General features: G+C 44.7%; 1 protein-coding gene across 2 annotated transcripts in view; it reads left to right on the top strand.

Annotated features, from left to right (window-relative positions):
- The first annotated feature begins 9,730 nt into the window (after positions 1-9,730).
- CPT2 (carnitine palmitoyltransferase 2) overlaps positions 9,731-19,785 on the top strand; it is a 28,399-nt gene continuing 18,344 nt past the window's right edge. The window contains exon 1 of one of the 2 annotated variants that reach the window (XM_006149374.3): positions 9,731-10,031. In XM_006149374.3, the coding sequence (XP_006149436.1) occupies positions 9,880-10,031 (152 nt within the window). In that variant the 5' untranslated portion in view covers positions 9,731-9,879. The remainder of the gene's footprint in view (positions 10,032-19,785) is intronic. The other variant, XM_014588138.2, reaches the window with a different exon arrangement.

The following is a 19,785-nucleotide window of genomic DNA, read 5'->3' as shown; positions in this document are numbered from 1 at the left end:
TTAAAGTGGTACACACAAAGTCAGACTTTATTGGTATTTCGTATCATGCTATTTCAGATTCCCATAATTTACATGTGAGCCGAACGTGACCTCTTTACGTCTTGTGGTAAGCTCTAGGATTTGAGTACTTGCTGGGTATCAGGCAGAACAGAAACCCAGAGGAGGAAGGTCTGGGGAGGCTCCCCAAAGGAGATGTCACATGAGCTGAGTTTTTTAAAAAGAAAGTTTATTCATCGACTTCTTGCACAAAAGGGAGAGCCACACTCCCAATATGGTGCCCACGCTGTAATCCACACCCAGCCTTAACTACTTCCAGATCATGGGCATGTATGTATATACCTAGCATGTTCAAGGAGGCACCAGGATGAGAACTGGGGACCTTCTCCATGTAAGTCCAGTTGTGTTACCTCTACACTACTATCTAGCCTATGTGAACTGGTTTTTAAGGGAGTTTTACACAGGAGTGGATAGCAGAGAAAAGTGAAAAAGAAGTCCAGGCATAGAAAGTAGAAAATGAAATGCCAGAGTCACAGACATCAGAGATGGGTGAAAGTTTGGGTGTGGATGGAGCATAGGCCCTGAGAGAGGAGTGGAAAGAAAGACAGGCCCAGGAAGGAGAGTCAGAGCCAGGTTAAGAAGGGACTGCCCATGCCATGGGGGTGGAGGTCACCGAAGGACAGGTGGCCTGCTTAGAAATGTAACTACAATCGTAGAGTGTAGATGTAAGAGCAGAAACAGGCATTAGTTAGCAGACTGTTGTAGAAGTAGCTCATTCATTCATTCTACAAATAGTATTGACTGCCTGCTCTGAACCAGTCTCTGTTCTAAGTGTTAGAGGTACAGAAAACAAAATAAAGACGTACACTCTCAGGGAGCTTACATTCTACTGCAGGAAGGTAGGCAAGACCTACATAATAAAACATAATATTTCAGGTGGTGTTAAGAGCACTGGGAAAAAAAATCACAGCAGGAAAGGAGGATAGAGAATGAGGGTGGCTTGCAATTTTAGAGATGGTGATCAGGGAAGGCCTCTTTGAGAAGGAGAGCAGAAGGCCCAAAGGGAGGGAGGAAATAAAGCTCTCTGAGTCCAAGGGGCAAGGCATTCCAGGCAGAGAGAACAGCAAGGGCAGAGTCTGTGGTCTGAGTGTACCTGGTGGGGTCTAGGAAAAGCAAGAAGGCCAGCTGGCTAGAATAGAATCAAGGCAAGCAACGGGGAAGGAGTGGCAAGAGGTCAGGGACATTAAGGTGGCCAAACTGCAGGACAGAGTGGACAAGTTTTTTCTGTAAGTGGCCAGATAGAGAATATTCCAGGCTTTATGGTCCATGTGGCCTGTCTAGCAATGACTCAACTCTGCCATTTCAGCATGAACGCAGCCACAGACCACATGCAAAACAACAAGCATGGCTGTATTCCGATAAAGCTTTATTTACAAAAAGGACCTGGCTCTGACTCTCCTCCCTGGGACAACAAACATGGCTGTATTCCAATAAAACTTTATTTACAAAAAGGACCTGGCTCTGACTCTCCTCCCTGGGACTGGCATTTAACCTGTAAAGCAGTTCTTACTGGAGGTCTATATGGGCAATGGAAGATAGCCTTTGGGGATTTCACACAAGAAAAGGGCTAGACTTAATAGAAATGCTAGTTTTCAAATTACATTTGAACTGCTAACAGGACCATTTACAGATTTAAATACCTTTGATCCTCAGGCATATTTACAAATCTCACTTTGTTCCTGATGAGTGTAGCAAACCTTGCCAGAATCATATACTGATTTTCTAGATACATACTAAGGTCCAAAGGTAGTGAGTTCGTTACAGGCTGACGTTCTTGTTCTAACAGATGTCAAAAGCTTACCCATATCTGTTGTTTTAACGTCACTGACAATTATAATCAAATTAACACATATAGACTCCAAATCACTATGCATCTCTTCTTGATGAGGTCTCTGTGTTTTCCCTCTATGGTCTGGTTCCTTGCTAATAAGGCAGAAGATAGGGATATTGTGTACACAGACACGATAAGGTCAAGATGGAGTCACAGTGGCTAAGTTTTCATAGCCAAAGGTGGCTGCGCTGGGACTCACAGCAACTGTTGCTAAGGGTAACAGTTCCTATTCAGTAACTGTATTTTTTTTTTTTTGGAGAGGTTTTTGCTATAGGGCATATGAGCTCACCAAAAAGAGAGAGACAGAGAGACAGAAAGCAAGAAATCGACCCTGGGGGGAATGGCCATGCTGCAATCCCTTCTCCTCCTTTCTCCTCTCAGGATCTTGGGCACACACGCACACGCGCCCAGTGTGAGTTTAAGCCACTGGGTCGGGACTCAAACTGCGGTTGATTACATGGGAGTCCAACGACATAGCCATTACACCAACTGCTGGCCCCTATTCAGTAACTGTATTCTAACCAGAGGTACAGGATGCTATGGTCTACTGAACCCACAAAGAATAGAGCAATAAATCACTCAATCCAGACTACCCACTTTCTTCAAGAATTCAACATAATTTTACTGATTCATGGGAGACTCAGATTCATATTGATCAAGAATCTTAGGCAAGGGGCTGGCAGGTGGCATGGTGGTTGGAGGCATTGGACTCCCACATGGCAGACTATGGTTTGAGTCCCGAACCTGGCGGCTTGCTTTCTCACTTTCTCTCTTCTCTCTTTCTCTTTCTGGCCAAATTAAAAATGATAATGATAAAGTTAAATAAAATAATTTTTAAATTATTTTAAAAATCTTAGGCAAAATTCAGCATTGAAGGACTCTGTTATTTGGATAGGTGAATAAGTGTAAGACCTTTGCAGGTCACACCGATTACAATGTCATTACAATGTTACTCAATTTTGTGTTACCCATGTACTATACAAAAGTTCTGAACACAAATGGAATTCTATTCCCAATCCATAACTTGGGCTAGATCCCTTTCATAATGCTTCTCTCAATAGTTTACATTTGCGGGAACCAGCAGTTAGCGTAATGGCTATGTTGCTGGACTCCCACGTAGTCGACCGCGGTTCGTGTCCCAGACCCGGTGGCTTAAAACTCACGCCGGGCACGTGTGCGTGCGTGCCCAAGATCCCGAGAGGAGAATGGAGGAGAAGGGATTGCAACGTGACCATCCCCCCTGGGGGGTGATTTCTCGCTTTCTGTCTCTATGTCTCTCTCTGTCTGTCTGGCGAGCGCACGCGCCCTACAGTGAAAAATCTCTCAAAAAAAAAAAAAAGTTTACATTTGCCATCTCAAACACTAGCTATAAGTGCTGCACTGCTAGTCATTGGGGGACAAGAAATCTGGCAGGGCATAGCTGGGGAATTGCCTCTCTTAACCCACTTAAATATTTCCAAACACATGTTTATTCTTTATTTGGTGCTGTAATATTTTTTTCCTTAGATTTTTTTTTTTTTTTTTTTTTTTTTTTTTTGCTATAGGGTACGTGCACTTGCTGGAGAGACAGAGAAAGAGAAAGCAAGAAATCACTCCCAGGTGGGGATGGCCACACCACAATCCCTTCTCCTCCATTCTCTTAGGATTTTGGGCACCCATGCACATGCGCCCAGCATGAATTTTAAGCCCCCAGGTCCAAAACTCAAACCATGGTCGACTATGTGGGAGTCTAGCAATGTAATCATTACACCATCAGCTGGTCCTGATATTGTAATTTTATTAGTAATTCTCTGTGTTTTGTTTTGCATAGTCTATCAAATCACATTTTAAAAAAATTCTCAGTGAGATCATCTACTTTCACAATTTGCCATGGTCAGTTTGCAGCAAAAATAAAAAGGGGGGTATGTTAGAGACAACCCTCTGTGACAGTGGCCCAGATCTGCTGGCAAAGGACTTGAGTGGCCCAGCACACCTGATCTTCAAGTATGGGAGACTGCACAGTTTCCTGTAAAACCTGCTTCCCAGAGAAGCAAGCCAAGTACCACTGGGTTAATGTGTCCTGTGTTCTACATAGTTACTAGTTCTTACACATAGTTACTAGTTCTTTGTGTTTCCTAGTAAATCTTTTTTTTTTTTAAACAAGTTTTTACTAAAGGGTGTACGAGCTAGCCAGACAGACAGGAGAGAGAGAGAGATAGAAAGCGAGAAATCACCCCCTGAAGGGATGGCCACACCTCAGTCCCTTCTCTTCCAGTCTCCTCTTGGGATTTTGGGCATGCACGCATACATGCCTGGCCTTAGCCTTAAGCCGCTGGGTCTGGGACTCAGACCGTGGTTAACCACGTGGGAGTTCAGCGACACAACCATTAATGCCACCTGCTGATCCCTCTAGTAAATCTTTTTTTTTTTTTTTTCTAAATTTTTTTCTTTATTTTTCTTTACAGCAGAGAGGGACAGAGAGAGAGAAAGTGAGAAAGCAAGCCGCCAGGCCCAGGACCCGAACCGCAGTCAGCCATGTGGGAGTCCAGCGCCCTTAACCACCACGCCACCTGGTGGCCCTGCCCTCTAGTAAATCTTAAACTTCCTTCTTAAAGGTGTTCTTGCTGTGGGGAAATTCTGCTGTTTGTACGTTTATCTTTCCCCATCTACTGTACATTTGCAGAATTTTCCATCATAAATATATATGATAAAATTTACTGAGTAAGGTCACCTATTTAAAGAATGTAATCCACGTGATATAGAGAGGGTTGTATTGTAATTCTCTTGAATCCCTAGTCTTCCCCTCAGTTAAATTTATCTAGACTATGAGTCTTTTAATACATGCACCTTCTGCATCCCCAAGTCCATGGTACACTTTGTATTTATTTTTTAAAAGAATTATTTTATTTATTATTATCACTTTTTAATTTGACCAGAGAGAGAGAGAGGGAAAGTGAGAAAGTAAGCTGCTAGGTCTGGGACTTGAACCGTGGTCAACCATATGGGAGCTCAGCACCTTAACCACCATGCTATCTGCTGGCCACTGTTGTAGACAATTTTTTTTAAAGGTTTTTGCCTTAGGGTGCGTGCACTCGCCAGAGGGAGAGAGAGACAAAGGCAGTGAGAAGAGAAGTGGGAAATTACCCCCCAGGGAGGATGGCGACGCAGCAATCTCTTCTCCTCCATTCTCCTCCTGGGCTCTTAGGCATACACACACACTTGTGCCTGGTGTGATTTTCAAGCCACTGGATCCGGGACTCAAACTGTAGTCGGCTATGTGGAAGTCCAGCGACATTACTGATGCTTCATCTGCTGGCCCCTGTACACAGTTTTAAAAATACCGAATTCTTGACGTCGACTGCTACTATCTTATGAAAAGAGGTTTCTGTGTGTTTGAATTCTGTGAGGTTTTTACTAACCCAGATTTCCTTCTCTCACACACACCCATTATGGTTCTTTCCCCACTAAAAGTGGCTAAGGGTACAAAGAAAATTGGGACCTAAGGACTCAGTGAGGAAATAAACATCACTGAGAAATAGTCTTATACAGTAATCCCATCACACCTAGGAGACTGGACTGGGTTCTTATTTTAGAATTTTGAAAGTTACCCTTTCTGTTCCTAGCCAGCTGCTGACTTAAAGGTGGGTGAGGCCTGCTCTTGAGAGAGAAATCCACAGTAAAACTGGTGAGGAAGGATGCTGGAGTTGAGATCAGTCTTCCTCACTTGGGAAGAGCTAAATGCACACAGGAGTGGGCCGGCCAGGCGTGTGGTGGTTAAGGCAACTGGATCCCACATGCCCGACTGTGCGGTCTGAGTTCTGGAGCTGGTGGCTTGAGAAACATGCCAGTCACATGTGTGTGCATGCCCAAAATCCCAAGAGGAGAATAAAGGGAGGAGGTTTGCAGCGAGGTCACCCCCATTCCCCCCAACCTCCTCCTCACCCCAGAGAGTGCTTTCTCACTTCCTCTCTCTTCTCTCTGGTGAATGCACACACCCTACAGCAAATTTTAAAAGTAAATAAAAAGTAAATGTGCACAGAGTGCAGCAGAAAGTCAGGCATCTACTGCCAGAGGGTCCGGAGAGGAGCAAGGGCTTTCTCTGCCAAGGGTCCTTCTCCAGGAGGTACTCTGAGCTCTCAGCTGTGGATGAAGGCTTCACCTACTGCCCCAGCCCATTCTCCATCGCATACTTGTATCCAAGGATCAAGAAGCCGGACCAGCTCAGGTGACCACCTGCGTCTAACAAGCATAAATTTAGAGCTCTGAACACCTCAGAAGTGCACTATACTTGCCGCTTCTCAGGGACTTGCATGCATCGGTTCTGGCCATCGGTTCTTTTTCTCCAACAGTTCTGAGCAACACGACACTTTAAACAGTAAAGGTCATAGGTTGTAAAGTTAAAAGGAACAGATTTTTTTTTCCCCTACACTATGAATTCCTCATTGATTTTCTAGTCAAGTATCTAGTCACTATGAATTCCTCATTGATTTTCTAGTCAAATATCTAGTGTTAGAGACCAGCAGTTGGCATAATGGCTATGTCGCCAGACTCCCATGTAATCGACTGCAGTTCGGGTTCTGGACCTGGTGGCTTAAACTCACTCTGGGTGCATGTGTGTGTGCTCCAGATCCCGAGAGGAGAATGGATTGTGGCGTGGCCCTCCCCACTGGGGGGGTGATGTCTTGCTTTCTGTCTCTCTGCCTTTCTGGCGAGCACATGCGCCCTATAGCAAAAACTTCTCCTAAAAAAAAAGAAGAAAGAAAGAGGAAAGAAAGAAAGAAAGAAAGAAAGAAAGAAAGAAAGAAAGAAAGAAAGAAAGAAAGAAAGAAAGAAAGAGAAAGAAAGAAAGAAAGAAAGAAAGAAAGAAAGAAAGAAAGAAAGAAAATCTAGTGTGTCCACAAATAAGCCTTAGGAGTTCCTTTACGGGGCAGGGAGAGCATTTTGTACTTTGGGCTTCACTTCTTGTATTTAAGTGCTTTCTCATATACTTAATTTCTTTTCAAGGTTTAGAGTTCATCAGAACAAATTCACTTAAATCAGGTCGTGCTTTTCAAGGACTGGCCTATGAGTTTCCTTACTTTAAGCAATATTTGGTCCAGGTAACATTCAGCAGAAGCAGAGAACTTGGGGCTGCCTGGCCAACTCTAGATAGTCTCCTGTCATTTATTTGATTCTTTATGTGTTCACATTTGTTGTCTTTGGCTGTTTTAACACACCACATCTCTTTTTGTTGAAATGTAAAAGTTTACCATTTTTAAGAATTTTAATTTTGAATATGAGTAACACTTCAACCTGGCCAGTGTGTTCTGCTTTTTCACAGTTAATTCAAAACAGAGCAGAACTCTGAGATTACTTTAATACAAACAATGTATTATTCAGGATTTTCCTCTAACGAGAGAAACCTCCTTGGCCTTTACACAGCACAATACGATCTTTCCAACTCCTGGTTCACGACCATCCTCAAGGAGGTACAGAACCCCCAGGGCCATCCCAAGGAAAAGGAAGCAGAGCACTTCACACAGTAGGCCCTGTGTGAGACACCTGGCTACAGAAAGGAAAACAAGGGCCCTGCCGTGGAGGACCTCAATATTTCTTGTGTGGGATGAACGGATACTTGACTAACTGACAAATACATTATGACCCAGTTGTGTTGGACATATGTAACAGTGAAAGAATGTAAAAAGTGCTGGGAAATCACAGAGCAAGCGATTTGCTCTTGTGAAAAGCAGAAAGGAAGAGGGTTGAAGAAGACATCATAGAGTGTGTGAGTTTCAAAATGGGGTTTGGAATGAGGGTTAACTAGGCAGAGATGCATGAAAAGAAGGCCCCAGTCAGTCAAGACAGCACATAAATAAGTAAATACATAGCATGGAATAAGGGCAGGGATGGAAATGATGAGTAACATGTGGGCGCTAGAGAGGTGAGAGCAAAATGTGACATGGTCGGCACTGGAGCAGCTGGGAGCAGAACACAGAAGGCCCAGGACACCACCTTGGGAGGGTCATATTTGCTCCTACTGGCCCTGTGTCCACAGAGGCTTTCAAGTCCTTTTAGATTAGGTGGACACTATCTCTTGGCCCTTTGTCTCTAGAACTGAGCTACTAGTCTTTTACTGGTTCCATTATTTCATCTGGTTTTCTTTTTTTTAAAAATAATTATTTATTATTATTGTTAATATTATTTTTCACATGAGTTTTGCCAGAGAAAGAGCGTGAGAGAGAGGGAGAGTGAGAAAGCAAGCTGCCAGGTCTGGGACTCAAACCATGGCCAGCCATGTGAGAATTCCAACACCTTAACCACTATGCCACCTGCTGGCCCACATATTTCTTCTGTTTTTTTCTGATCCCCTTAGCTCTACACAGATTCTCATATTTGTTTCAGGTTTCTAGGCTCTGAAGACTGTTGGAATTTGGAGGTGATTGATCTTTTTTTGGAAACGATTTTATATCCTCCCTCTGGCCATATAAACAGCATTGGTCTGCTCTCCACTCCAGGGAGTAGGACTAGCTATTGGCTATTTTTGAACTTCACACTTAGTTCTTCAGCTTTGTAGTCACCACGGAATGAGTGTCAGTGCTAGTTAGTGATCTTCCTGTTCAACCAAAGGTTGCCTCACTGGATAAGGACACAACTGAGACCAAAATGCAGATCTCTGGACTCCCAGTCCAGTGCTCCAGCTTCTTCTGGCTCTGTTTAGCCAGTTATGGGGCAGACAGAAAGTACTTGGCTGCCTGGAACCCACCAGGCCATAACTGAGAGCTAGGACTAAAGGAGGGTTGCGTTCCTGGAACCGAGTTCTGTTGTGACTGCAGCCAGAAAGCATAACTGTCTTTTGATATCTTGCTTTCCTCTGTAACAGGAGGAGCGCTTTCTTAATCTTTCAGTTACAGCTGAGATTAGGGCTTGAGATGTTGTGAGGGTTTCTGTTGCTGTTCTACAGCTGTTTTGTGGTGGGTGAGGGATGTCAGATCTATATCCAAGTTGTGGAATCTCGACTTTGGGAGGAAGCCTGCAGGAGATCTGTGGTGACAGACAGCCTCCTGTGGTGGACTGGGCATGGGAGACTCTAGATTTAGAGGACTGGGTTTCCTTTTAGCACGGAACTCCCTGCCTGAAAATGTTCAGGCTGAGAAAGGATGTTCCAGCAGAGGGGCTCCTGCTCTAATAATAGGGCTTTCTGTCTGAGAAAGGATGTTCCAGCAGAGGGGCTCCTACCCTCATAATAGGGCTTTCTGCTCAGAAGAGGGGCCAGTTTGGGAGACACCGTGGTTTCCAGCTCCTGCACAGATTCTTTCCTAATACCGGCTCGGTGGAGCCGGCACCGCTGCTGTGCAGAGAGAAGCATCATGAATGTCAAAGATCTTCAGTGCATTCACTGCTTTCCTGTTCAGCGCCACGCACTTTACACACCCAGTCATCTTATTTCATACCCAGAATCGTGGCAAGTACGTTGAATGACCATGACCTTTACTATCTTTACTTCTCAGATGAGGAAACAAGAGGCTTCCGATTTTGTCTGCGGTCTTTCAGTATCTCTGGATCAAATTTAGGTTAATCAAGTCCGATTTTTTTTTTTTTTACTTTTTAATTTTTGCTTATCAGATTCCAAGATGTTTCCATTTTTCTTTCTCTTTTGCTCTAGTTTCTATCTTGTTTAAAAAAAAAAAAAAAAGGAGCGACTTTGGAGCTCTAGTTCCACGACCCCACTTTAGGAACAGAGACTAGCAGCCCCCTCGTCCGGACCTGGAGTGGGCTGGCCTGGCCGAGCCATGGGCGGGGCCGTATATGGGCGTGTTCAGAGGGCGTGGTCTGCCTGTAGGCGTGTCGATAGGCGGGTTCTCCTGTGGGCGGGGCTGGTGGCTACTCACGGGCCGGAAGTTGCCCGATGGGAAGAGAAGAACTGACCGCCGAGTTCCTGTCCAGTGTCCTGCGGCCCCAGGGCTGTGGCCTTGTCATTGTACGCCAAAACTCTCCTATCCGCCGCGTTCTCGCCGCCACAGCCTCCAGGGAGCATGATGCCCCGCCTGCTGCTGCGCGCCTGGCCCCGGAGCTCTGCCGTAGCCTCGGGAGCCCAGTGTCGGCCCCTGAGCGCCGGCTCTGGGCCTGACCAGTACCTGCAGCGCAGCATTGTGCCCACCATGCACTACCAGGACAGTCTGCCCAGGTGAGCCCGCCGCCGCCCCTGCCGCCGGCTCCCAGCCCAAGGTCGGCACCCCTAACAGCGGTCACTCATGACTTCTGAACCCGCTTTTGTCCCCTGACCCCTGCCTTGCAGGCTGCCACACCCCCGAGTCTGGAAGTCCTGTGTCTTTCGGGATCTCCAGGCACAGGGACCTCAGAGCCCTAAAATGCTCTTCTAGAACCTCTCGTTGCTCTCTCAGATTCTCCATCTTGAGCTCTTCTCAGGTGGCCTCTCCCTTAAGTTAACTTCCAGCCAGATGTCCTGAGTCGCTCAGTTTCTCTGTAAAATGTCCAAGGTGTGTACACCAACACCACGTGAACCCCTCCAAGAGGGGGTCCCTGGAGTACTTTAATGGCTGCTCACATTCCTGCCCAGAACAGTTACCTTCCTTAAACTTCTCCCAACAGCCACCTTCCTACCCCTGTAACTCAGGCCTCTCAGCTCCACTCCCCATTCTTCCAGGACTCTGCCCTCAGCTGTCCTCAGTCCCCACAAGCCTGTCCCTCACTGTTCACCCTTAACTTCAACTTACCATCTCCCATTTATTGCTTCTGTGAGAGACTAACACCCCCAACAAGGGCTTTACATCACCATCCCCTGCCAGTCCCAGCAGTGTTTCCTGGGCACAACCCTGTAGATCAGAGAGGTCTTGGAACACAAACCAGGACCTTCCCATGTGTCAAGTTGTGTTATTGCTGATTCTAAATTTTTTTGTCTTGTTTTGGAGTTTGCTTTTTTTTTTTTAAAGAGATTTTTGTTATAGGGCGCATGCACTCCCCAGAGAGACAGACCAAGACAGAAAAGCAAGAAATCATTCCCCAGGAGGATGGCCTTCCTGCAATTCCTTCTCCTCCATTCTCCTCTTGGGATCGTGGGTACATAAGCCTTGTACTCAGCTTGAGTTTAAGCTGCTGGGTCTGAGACTCGAACCACAATTGACTATGTGGGAGTCCGGCGACATAACCATTACATAATATGCTAGTATCTGTTCTTTGTTTTTAAAGACAGGATCTTTTATCTCCTGATCCTCCTGCCTTAGACTCTCAACTGAGATCACAGACATGTGCCACCACACCTGGCTCTGTTTTAGACAGGGTTTGTGTCCTGGAACTGGCAGCTTGCTTTCTCACTTTCTCTTTCTCTCTCTCACTTTGTCTCTCTCTGGTCAAATAAAATAAATAAATAAATAATTCTTTTTTTTAAAGAATTATTTTATTTAACTTTATTATTATTTTAAAATTTGCTATAGAGCATGGGTACCCACAGAGAGAGATAGAGAGAGTGAGAGAAAGCAAGCTGACAGATCTGGGATTCGAACCATGGTTGGCCATGTGGGGGTCCAGCACCTTTAACCACCATGCCACTTGCTGGCCCCCCCCAAGTAGGCCCCTTCTTAATATTTTGAGTCTAGTCTTTACCTGGAAACTTTTCACTCCCCTCCCCAGGCCCTCGTCAATAGCCTTTTCAGGTTTCTTGTCCTAAAATATCCTCACTTACCCATATTGCACCTTGCACCTTGCAACTTCAGCTTCATCTCACCCTCAGATATCACCACCCTCAATACTCTTACCAATTGCTTTTTTTTTTTTTTGCCAGAGGGCCCTCATGCTCACTGGAGAGAGACAGAAAGAAAAAGGTGCAAAAGCATTGTGCCATGGAGAATGGTCATGCCACAATCCCTTCTCCTCCATCTCTCTCTCCTTTCAGGATTTTGGGCATTCATGCACATGCACTTGGTGTGTGTGTGTTTTTAAAGTATTATTTTATTTAAATTTATTTATTTATTTTAATTTGACCAGAGAGGAACAAAGCGAGAGAGAGAAAGAAAGTAAGCTTCCAGGTCTGGGATTCAAACCACGGTTGGCCATGTGGGAGTCAGCAAGCATAAACACCACACTACCTGCCAGCTTTCCTGGTGTGTTTTTCAAGTCACTGGGTCCAGGGCTTGAACTGCACAGTTAGCCACATGGGATCTAGCCACCTTAATCACAGCATCACATTTTGTTTTTAATGCTAGGGACTAGGAAAAGAGAGCGAGTGAGAACCCCCACCCCCACTGATCATGCTGCAGTCCTTTTTCTTCCAATTCTCCATCCTGTCAGGATCCTGAGCGTGCACATGCTAGGGGCCAGTACTGGAACCCTGGTTTACAATGTGGGATCTGGCTTCTTCTTTGGAGTTCTTTCTCATGTGGTAGGGGACTAGCTCCCAATAATATCATGTTCCAATTAGATCTAAGGTCTCTCCAGAATCTCTCTATCCCCTTCACTATAGGCTACCCCACCTTCTGAAACACTTCACTCAGAACCTACTTCCCCTATGAAAGCAGCCCCAGTAAATCTTCCTCTCCTCTTCTCTCAGTTGATGTTTTCTTAAATCTGGCTTTTAGATTTCCCAGCCTTTATCCATGTTGCCAAGTCTCCTCCAAAATTTTCACTGTAAAGTAAGTTCTTTAATCAGTAACCATTTAGTTCCTAGAGCCGAATTCCAAAGTTGTCCCAAAGACCCTTCTCACTTTCTTTCTAACTGAACGGCCATCAGCGATCCCCTATTCCGGAGGTTGGAGGCCAGTGTTCCTTCTCCATGAATAGAACAAACATTGTATCACAGCCATCGCCCCCACTTGCTGGGTTACTGTTTTACTGCTATTTAGAAACCACTTGGCCCAACATCATCACTGCCCACCTTACTCTCTCGGTAAGACTCTCCAATAGTGGTTATGGAATTACTGTGTCAGGCCAGCAGATGATGTGGTGGTTAAGGTGGCTGACTGTGTGTCCGAATCCCAGACCTGAAGCCTTGAAAAACACTGAGCACATGTGCATGAGAAGGGATTGCAGTGTGACCATGCCCCATGGGGAATGCTTTGTCAATATCTCCTCTTTCTCTCCAGTGGGCACACACGCTCTTCGGAAAAAAACAAAATTAATGTGTTCAAACAGCTAATACCAACGAAAATGAGATTATCTAAACTTGGCAGGAGGGAGAGAGTAAGAAAAGGATCTTTGTGCCTGTGGATAAGTCTGGAAAATGCCTTCTCTTTCTCAGCCTGTGTCTCAGCCGAACCAGTATGTGGGGGAAAGGTGAGGATGATAGAACCTGGCTTCTCCTGCCAAGCCCAGAGTCAGATGGTCACTGACTTTCAGGCTGACTTGGGCCCTATCCAAGTTTAAGATCAGAGGGAATTGCTGCATTATATAGACTTTGATCATGTTTAACCTTAAGCAACCAACTTCCTTCTGGCCTCCGTTGACTTCATCTATAAATTGGAAGTTACATGAGAGCTGAAATTCTCTTAACTGAGATTCTAGAGTGAAATGTGTTGTGTTTGCTACTCAGATCGATGCCACACTTGAAATCTGGTAGAACTTGGTTTCCGATTCTGGATCTGTGTAACTCTTTAGCTATAACATTGTGCAATCCAGTTAACTTCTCTGAGCAGCAGTTCTTACCTGTGAAATAATGACAATATAGTTCTTAGGGTTATTTTGAGGATGAACTGAGATAAGGTGTCAAAGATAGGAAACAAGTTGTGTATTTATGTTGGATGGTCCGGTCGGTCTTACTCTCTCCTTCTTCCTGTTCCTATCTTAACACTTTTAACCAAGTGGCCCTGGACTCTCTTGGGCACCATTACACTGTCATTGCCTTGGTGTGTGTGATTTATTTGTTTAATTGCCAAAGGCCCATGTGCTTGCCAGAGTGGTGGGGAAGCACCTTCGATTGATGTGGTTACACTGCAATCCTTTTCCCACCATTTCTGCATCCTGCTCAGGATCCTGAGCAAATGCTCAGGATGTGGGCATATATGCACACGCACTCAGCATGTTTTTCAAGCCACTGGATCTGGAATTCAAACCATGGCTGGCCATGTGGGATGTGATTGTCTTAACCACTAGGCCATAGGGCCAGCCCTCATTTCCTTGTTTTTAAATGTCATTTTTTTCCTTCACTCTTTGTGTGTGTGTGTGTGTATGTGTGTGTGGTAAAATATACATACCAGTTACCATTTTAACTGTTTTAGGTATATAGTTCAGTTAGGTCTTATTTTTAAGGGTTATATTTAACTTCAGAATATAATGTTGCAAGTCTTAAGGAGACAAAGGACGGATGAGCCTGACCTCATTCACACTGCTAATTTGATAAATACTTACTGATATTGGAGACCAGTCAGTCATGGTGAGGAACTGCAGTATAGTGAGGGAGATTTGACAGGTAGACACGTAGTTGTGATGTTGTCGTCAAATCAGCGAGAAATAAGAGGATATCTAGATGTAGCCAAATTGTTGGAGTTTTATTGCCGGCAATTGTGGGAGGACTCGTGTCTCTCAAAGACCCCACAGCCCCAAGTGAAAGGAGAGGGATACTTATAAAGGCAAAAATCACAATCATTTCTGGGTCGATGTGGCGATTACAATGGAAAATGGGGTGGGGGTGGAGAGGAAAGGGAGTGGGGTTCCCATGTGAAAGCAGTTACAGAGGCCAGATCACGCAAGTTAATAATTTCTAAGGGCACTCTCCACCTTTGTGTAATGTTCCCATGGCTCCAAGTGGGGGTCTGGTGATTGGTGGTTACAGTGCTAAGGGACATCTAAACAAAAAGGTTTCGGGCTAGTTAGCAAATACAGTAAGACTGTTAATTACTTTGTCTACTCTGGGCAAAAGGAGGAAGCAAGTATAATATAAAGTTCAAAGATGGAGGTGCTTCTGCTTCATTCCCCACTGGTTTTAAGAAAATGAATCAAATCATTGATTCATCTATGGACAGTGGCTGGTATCCTCTCTACCTTCTGATGGTTTTAAGAAAATGAATCAAATCATTGATTCATCTATGGGCAGTGGCTGGTATCTTCTCTACCTGCTGAGGGTGAAGGGAGCCTCTGTATTTGTATATAGGGGGTTAAGCTTCCAAGGAGTACCATACCTGATGTCCCCAACACTGTGGCTTCACAGTCCCAGAAAAGGCAGAAGTAATCGTTATTGGTAAGACAGTAAGTATATTCTAAAATGAATCAAATCATTGATTCATCTATGGGCAGTGGCTGGTATCTTCTCTACCTGCTGAGGGTGAAGGGAGCCTCTGTATTTGTATATAGGGGGTTAAGCTTCCAAGGAGTACCATACCTGATGTCCCCAACACTGTGGCTTCACAGTCCCAGAAAAGGCAGAAGTAATCGTTATTGGTAAGACAGTAAGTATATTCTTTTCACTGGCCTTGGCAAAAGTAAAATTCATCTAATGTAAGTCTTTTATCCCAATTATTATCTAAATAGGCCCAACTTTGTCATAGGGTGGGCGCCACCATGCCCTAAATAGGCCCAACTTTCAGTTCTCCATTTTTAGAAAGGTGAGGTTATCTCAAGTAAACCATAGAGGTCTATCTGAGAGAAATGGGTCCCTCGAATGAGTCTGTGTTATTTAGTTCTCTTCCATCTCCATTCTAGAGTCCCCATTACCAGTCAGTTCCCTCTGTCCTTTCAATAAATTGAGTAACAGGATAATCAGGAAATGTGGGACAGTCTTAGCTTGAGAGGACCCTGGGAATCCTATATCTGTCATGTCGACTTCTCTGCCTTTATTTTTTTTAAAATAATTCTTTTAACTTTATTTATTACCTCTATTATTATTTTTCAGTTTGATCAGACAGACAGAGAAAGAGAAAGCAAGAAAGCAAGCCACCAGGTCCAGGACTTGAACCGTGGTGGGCCATGTGGGAGTCCAGTGCCTTTAACCACCATGCTACCTGCTGGCCCCCTCTGCCTTTATTTGAGAGTGGTGCAGCCAGACTAGGATGCTGTTGACCTTGACGGCGGTCGGAGTGGTGAAGATGACAGTGTAGAGTCCCTTCCAGGTTGGAGTTAGTCCCAGGGGCGTAAATTTCTTGACCCACACTGAGTCTCCCAGTAGGAATGGATGGACAAGGTCCGAGCTGGGGACAGGCAGCGCGTCTTGAACATGGCAGTGAATGGCTTTCTAGGTTGAGTCAAAGGCCTGTAAAAGCTTTGAGTAGAGTATAGTTATGGACTTCAGCTTTCATCTTCTCTCTGAATCTCAGGAGGAGAGGAGGTCTTACAAACATCATTTCATAAGGGAAAATCCCTCCTGGTATGCAGTGCATGTAACCCACTGGAGAGCAAGGGAGAGCAGAGTGACCCGGTTTTCACCACAGGAAACTCAAACCTAGGTATTAGTTCATGAAGTAGCTTTTTAGTGACAGTAATAGCTGTCTTTGATTATGTGGGGAAAGCTTCAACCCATCCTGAGAAAGTCTCAATATAGACTAGCAGGTATCTGTACCCTTGTGCTAGGGATTTTGTTTCTGTGAAATCTATTTCCCAATGTTCCCCAGGAGTTTTTTTCTCTAACCAACTCAGTAAACTTTGTTTTTCCCAGGTAGGTAAACTGGTATATCTGTTTTCTGATGACTCGTCCAAGGGCCTTGGGAACTATTGGCCCGCCATCTGGTAACAGCAACCATCCTTTGGGTCGTCCTCCAGGAGCCTGCTCTTTGTGGGCCAGTTTTTCCTCCTCCTGAGTATAGGAGGTCGAGGATGGGAGGACTGAGCCTGGGGCAGCTACAAGAAATTTTAATTGTTGGTATGGATGTCTCTCCTCCGGCCAGGTCTCATAATTTTTTTTTTCTTGCCACATGGTTGGCCAACCTGTTTCTTACTATTTTTTTCTTATATTTTATGAGCATACTTTTAGAAATAATGTCTGATCCAGACAAAAAGTAATCTTAGTCACTTTAAGGGTTACCTGAGGCTTGTCCAGTGACATTGCCAGATGTCCAAGGGGGAGCTGTTGGGGTCTTGGGCCCCATTAATCCTCAGTTTTAAGGGCCAGCACGGACTTTAGAATTCCTGAGCTCCCTTCAGAGCTCAGTGCATTCTATCTCTAGTGACTAGCTCCACGCTGGGGACAAGGCTGCAGTGGGGGAGATGAAGATGCCAGTTATAGGCATTGTTCAGTGCCTGGACTGCCCACATTGGAAACAGTTTCTTTTAAGGCAGAGGCTCTGATCGGAGCTGTTTCTGGATCCTGCCCTGGAAGAAGCTCCCAGCCTTCAGGATTTACCTTCAGTGACTACTAGGTGAGATTTAAGTGAGAGTTAAATCAAAGAGTAAGGTGCCTTGCCAATTTATTATATTTTTTTGAGTTGAGAACTTTTTTTTAGTATCTGTTCTGAATTGTAAGAGATCCTACACTAAGAAGTGAAACAAAATTCCAGTAGATCCTGCAAGGAGCAGCTGAGTGCCAAATTGTTAATTTTTTAATTTATATGCATTGCATTGGCTACTTAGCATGCAGTTCTGTCAAATAATTCCCTGCTTTTGGTTAATTTTGGCTTGACAGTTCAGAAAACTGGTTAGTTTTTTCCATAGAAAAATGGAGATTTTTTTTACCCAGTTAAATGATTAGATTTTTAGAAACCAGTACTTGTAAGAGTACGTCCTCTTTCCATTCTCTTTGTGAATTTCTTTAAGGACATAACGTTGTTAGGATTATAGCCATTTGCAAAAAGCTTTCAGAAAAGTGTCAGACAAAGCACTTATCCATGGATAATAAGACTTGAACCAACCATAGCTAATGTTCTGACCAGAATTTACAACTGACAAAGAAATTTGGCTATGTACCAGTTTAACATAACAACCTACAACATGACTGACAAATATCTTGCCATCAATTTTGGGGAATCTTTAATTATTTTGGAACACAGTACATATATAGACATACAAGTATATAACATGCTCCTACATACAGCTTAACTATAATGCCAAGAAAATTGGAATTACTTAATTTGACAAGGCTTTCCATTTTTATTCAGCATATAAAGAATAAGCCTGATTAGCGTAACGTTTTCCTTTTGGATGTTTCAGGGGGACTGGGTTCCTGCCTGCAGTGGGCTGATAGGCACAGTGATGCCCCTCCTAGCTTTAGGCTCATAAGATACTGCGTCACCCGGGCAGGCCATTGCAAGCAGCTGTCCTACCACTGGGGTTGACGACTGGCCCACCCCAGAGGGTTATTTTCTGCCCAGACATTTGGAAAGCGAAACTGCAATTTTGCCAGATAAGGATCTTTCTGATAAGGATCTTTTCTCCTTGAATTGTTTGTTATTTGTTTTGTTTTGTTTTGTTTTTCCCCCTGAAGGAGATATTCTTCAGTGAGGGGGGCAGGTAACAAGGATTCTAGGATAGGGTAGAGCCTTATGTCTCTGGCTGTCACAAAATCCATGTTAATAGCTCTCTGATTTTCTTGGGCATCTGGATCAATTGGTGTATATTCTCAATAAGCTTCACATAAACACTCCAGAAAAGCAGCAGAGGATTCCCCGGGGTCCTGAATAACCTTGGTTTCCTTTGACAAATTGGTAGGCTTACAGGCTGCTGCTCGAATTCCTCCCAGCAAGGTGGGCAAACGGTGGCTAAAGCTTCTCTTCCCCGGAGGGATTTGGCCCAGTCTGGACTGGAGGAGGGAAAGATTCTGTCTTAACTCAGTTTTCTTCCAGTATTCATTCCTCTGGTGTCAGTTAGGTTTTCTGAGCTTCCCCCCAACCCTTTCCCTCTCCTCCGCTGTGAAGAAGGTCACCAAAAGCCGTTGGCAATCATCCCAAGTCGGCTGATGAATGTAGAAAACGGATTCTGATAAACCAATGAGGGTCTGAAGTTTTTCTGAAAAAGGGAGGATTTTGAGCCTCCCAATTGTAGAGATCTCTGGTAGAAAAGAGGTTCCCCTCCTCTGTCGGAGGAACCTCTCTTAAAGGCAAAAGTGCCCCTGCTGAGTTGGGGTTGGGAGTTCTCCCATGCATCCCCTGTCTCCTGGGATCTGCTCCAGGTATGTGGTGGTGAGGAAGGAGCAGAGGAGGCAGCCTCTTGTTGACCTCTGTCACCCTCTTCTGGATGGTGCCTATTGAGATTGTTAAGTGGGAGGAAGATCTTACTCCTCGAACTCTGGTTGTAGAACAGGAGGATTTTGTTCTGTTTTCTAAGGGCTTTTGTTTTGTTTTTTAAAGAATTATTTAAGTTTGTTTGTTTATTTATTTATTTATTTATTTAAATTTGACCAGAGAGGGACAGAGAGAGAGAGAGAGAAAGTGAGAAAGCAAGCTACCAGGTCCAGGTGAACCGTAGTCAGCCATGTGGGTGTGCAGTGCCCTTAACCACCATGCCATCTCCTGGCCCCTCTAAGGAGGTTTTAAAGGAGCTGTTCTGGCCTCCCATGATTTCTTAAAGGCAAGTATGCTCTTTGGTATTTTCAAGGAAGACTTCTGCCTCTCTTAGAGCACAAGAGAAATGCCAGAGGGCTGAGGCAGCAGAAAAAGCTTGAAAGGAGGGACACCGAGTTTATTTATTTATTTATTTATTTATTTATTTAAATTTGACCAGAGAGGGACAGAGAGAGAGAGAGAGAAAGTGAGAAAGCAAGCCTCCAGGTCCAGGTGAACCGCAGTCAGCCATGTGGGAGTGCAGTGCCCTTAACCACCACTCCATCTCCTGGCCCCTCTAAGGAGGTTTTGAAGGAGCTGTTCTGGCCTCCCATGATTTCTTAAAGGCAAGTATGCTCTTTGGTATTTTCAAGGAAGACTTCTGCCTCTTTTAGAGCACAAGGGAAATGCCAGAGGGCTGAGGCAGCAGAAAAAGCTTGAAAGGAGGGACACCGAGGATGTGGCTGTGATGAGCCCAAGAGAGTACAAGGGAGGACAGTGCTCTCAACCAGATGGAGGTGAACCCAG

The sequence above is a fragment of the Tupaia chinensis genome, unplaced genomic scaffold (assembly GCF_000334495.1).
Source record: "Tupaia chinensis unplaced genomic scaffold, TupChi_1.0 Scaffold000259_1, whole genome shotgun sequence".
Classification (NCBI taxonomy): Eukaryota; Metazoa; Chordata; class Mammalia; order Scandentia; family Tupaiidae; genus Tupaia; species Tupaia belangeri.
This window is presented reverse-complemented; position numbering and strand designations above follow the sequence as displayed.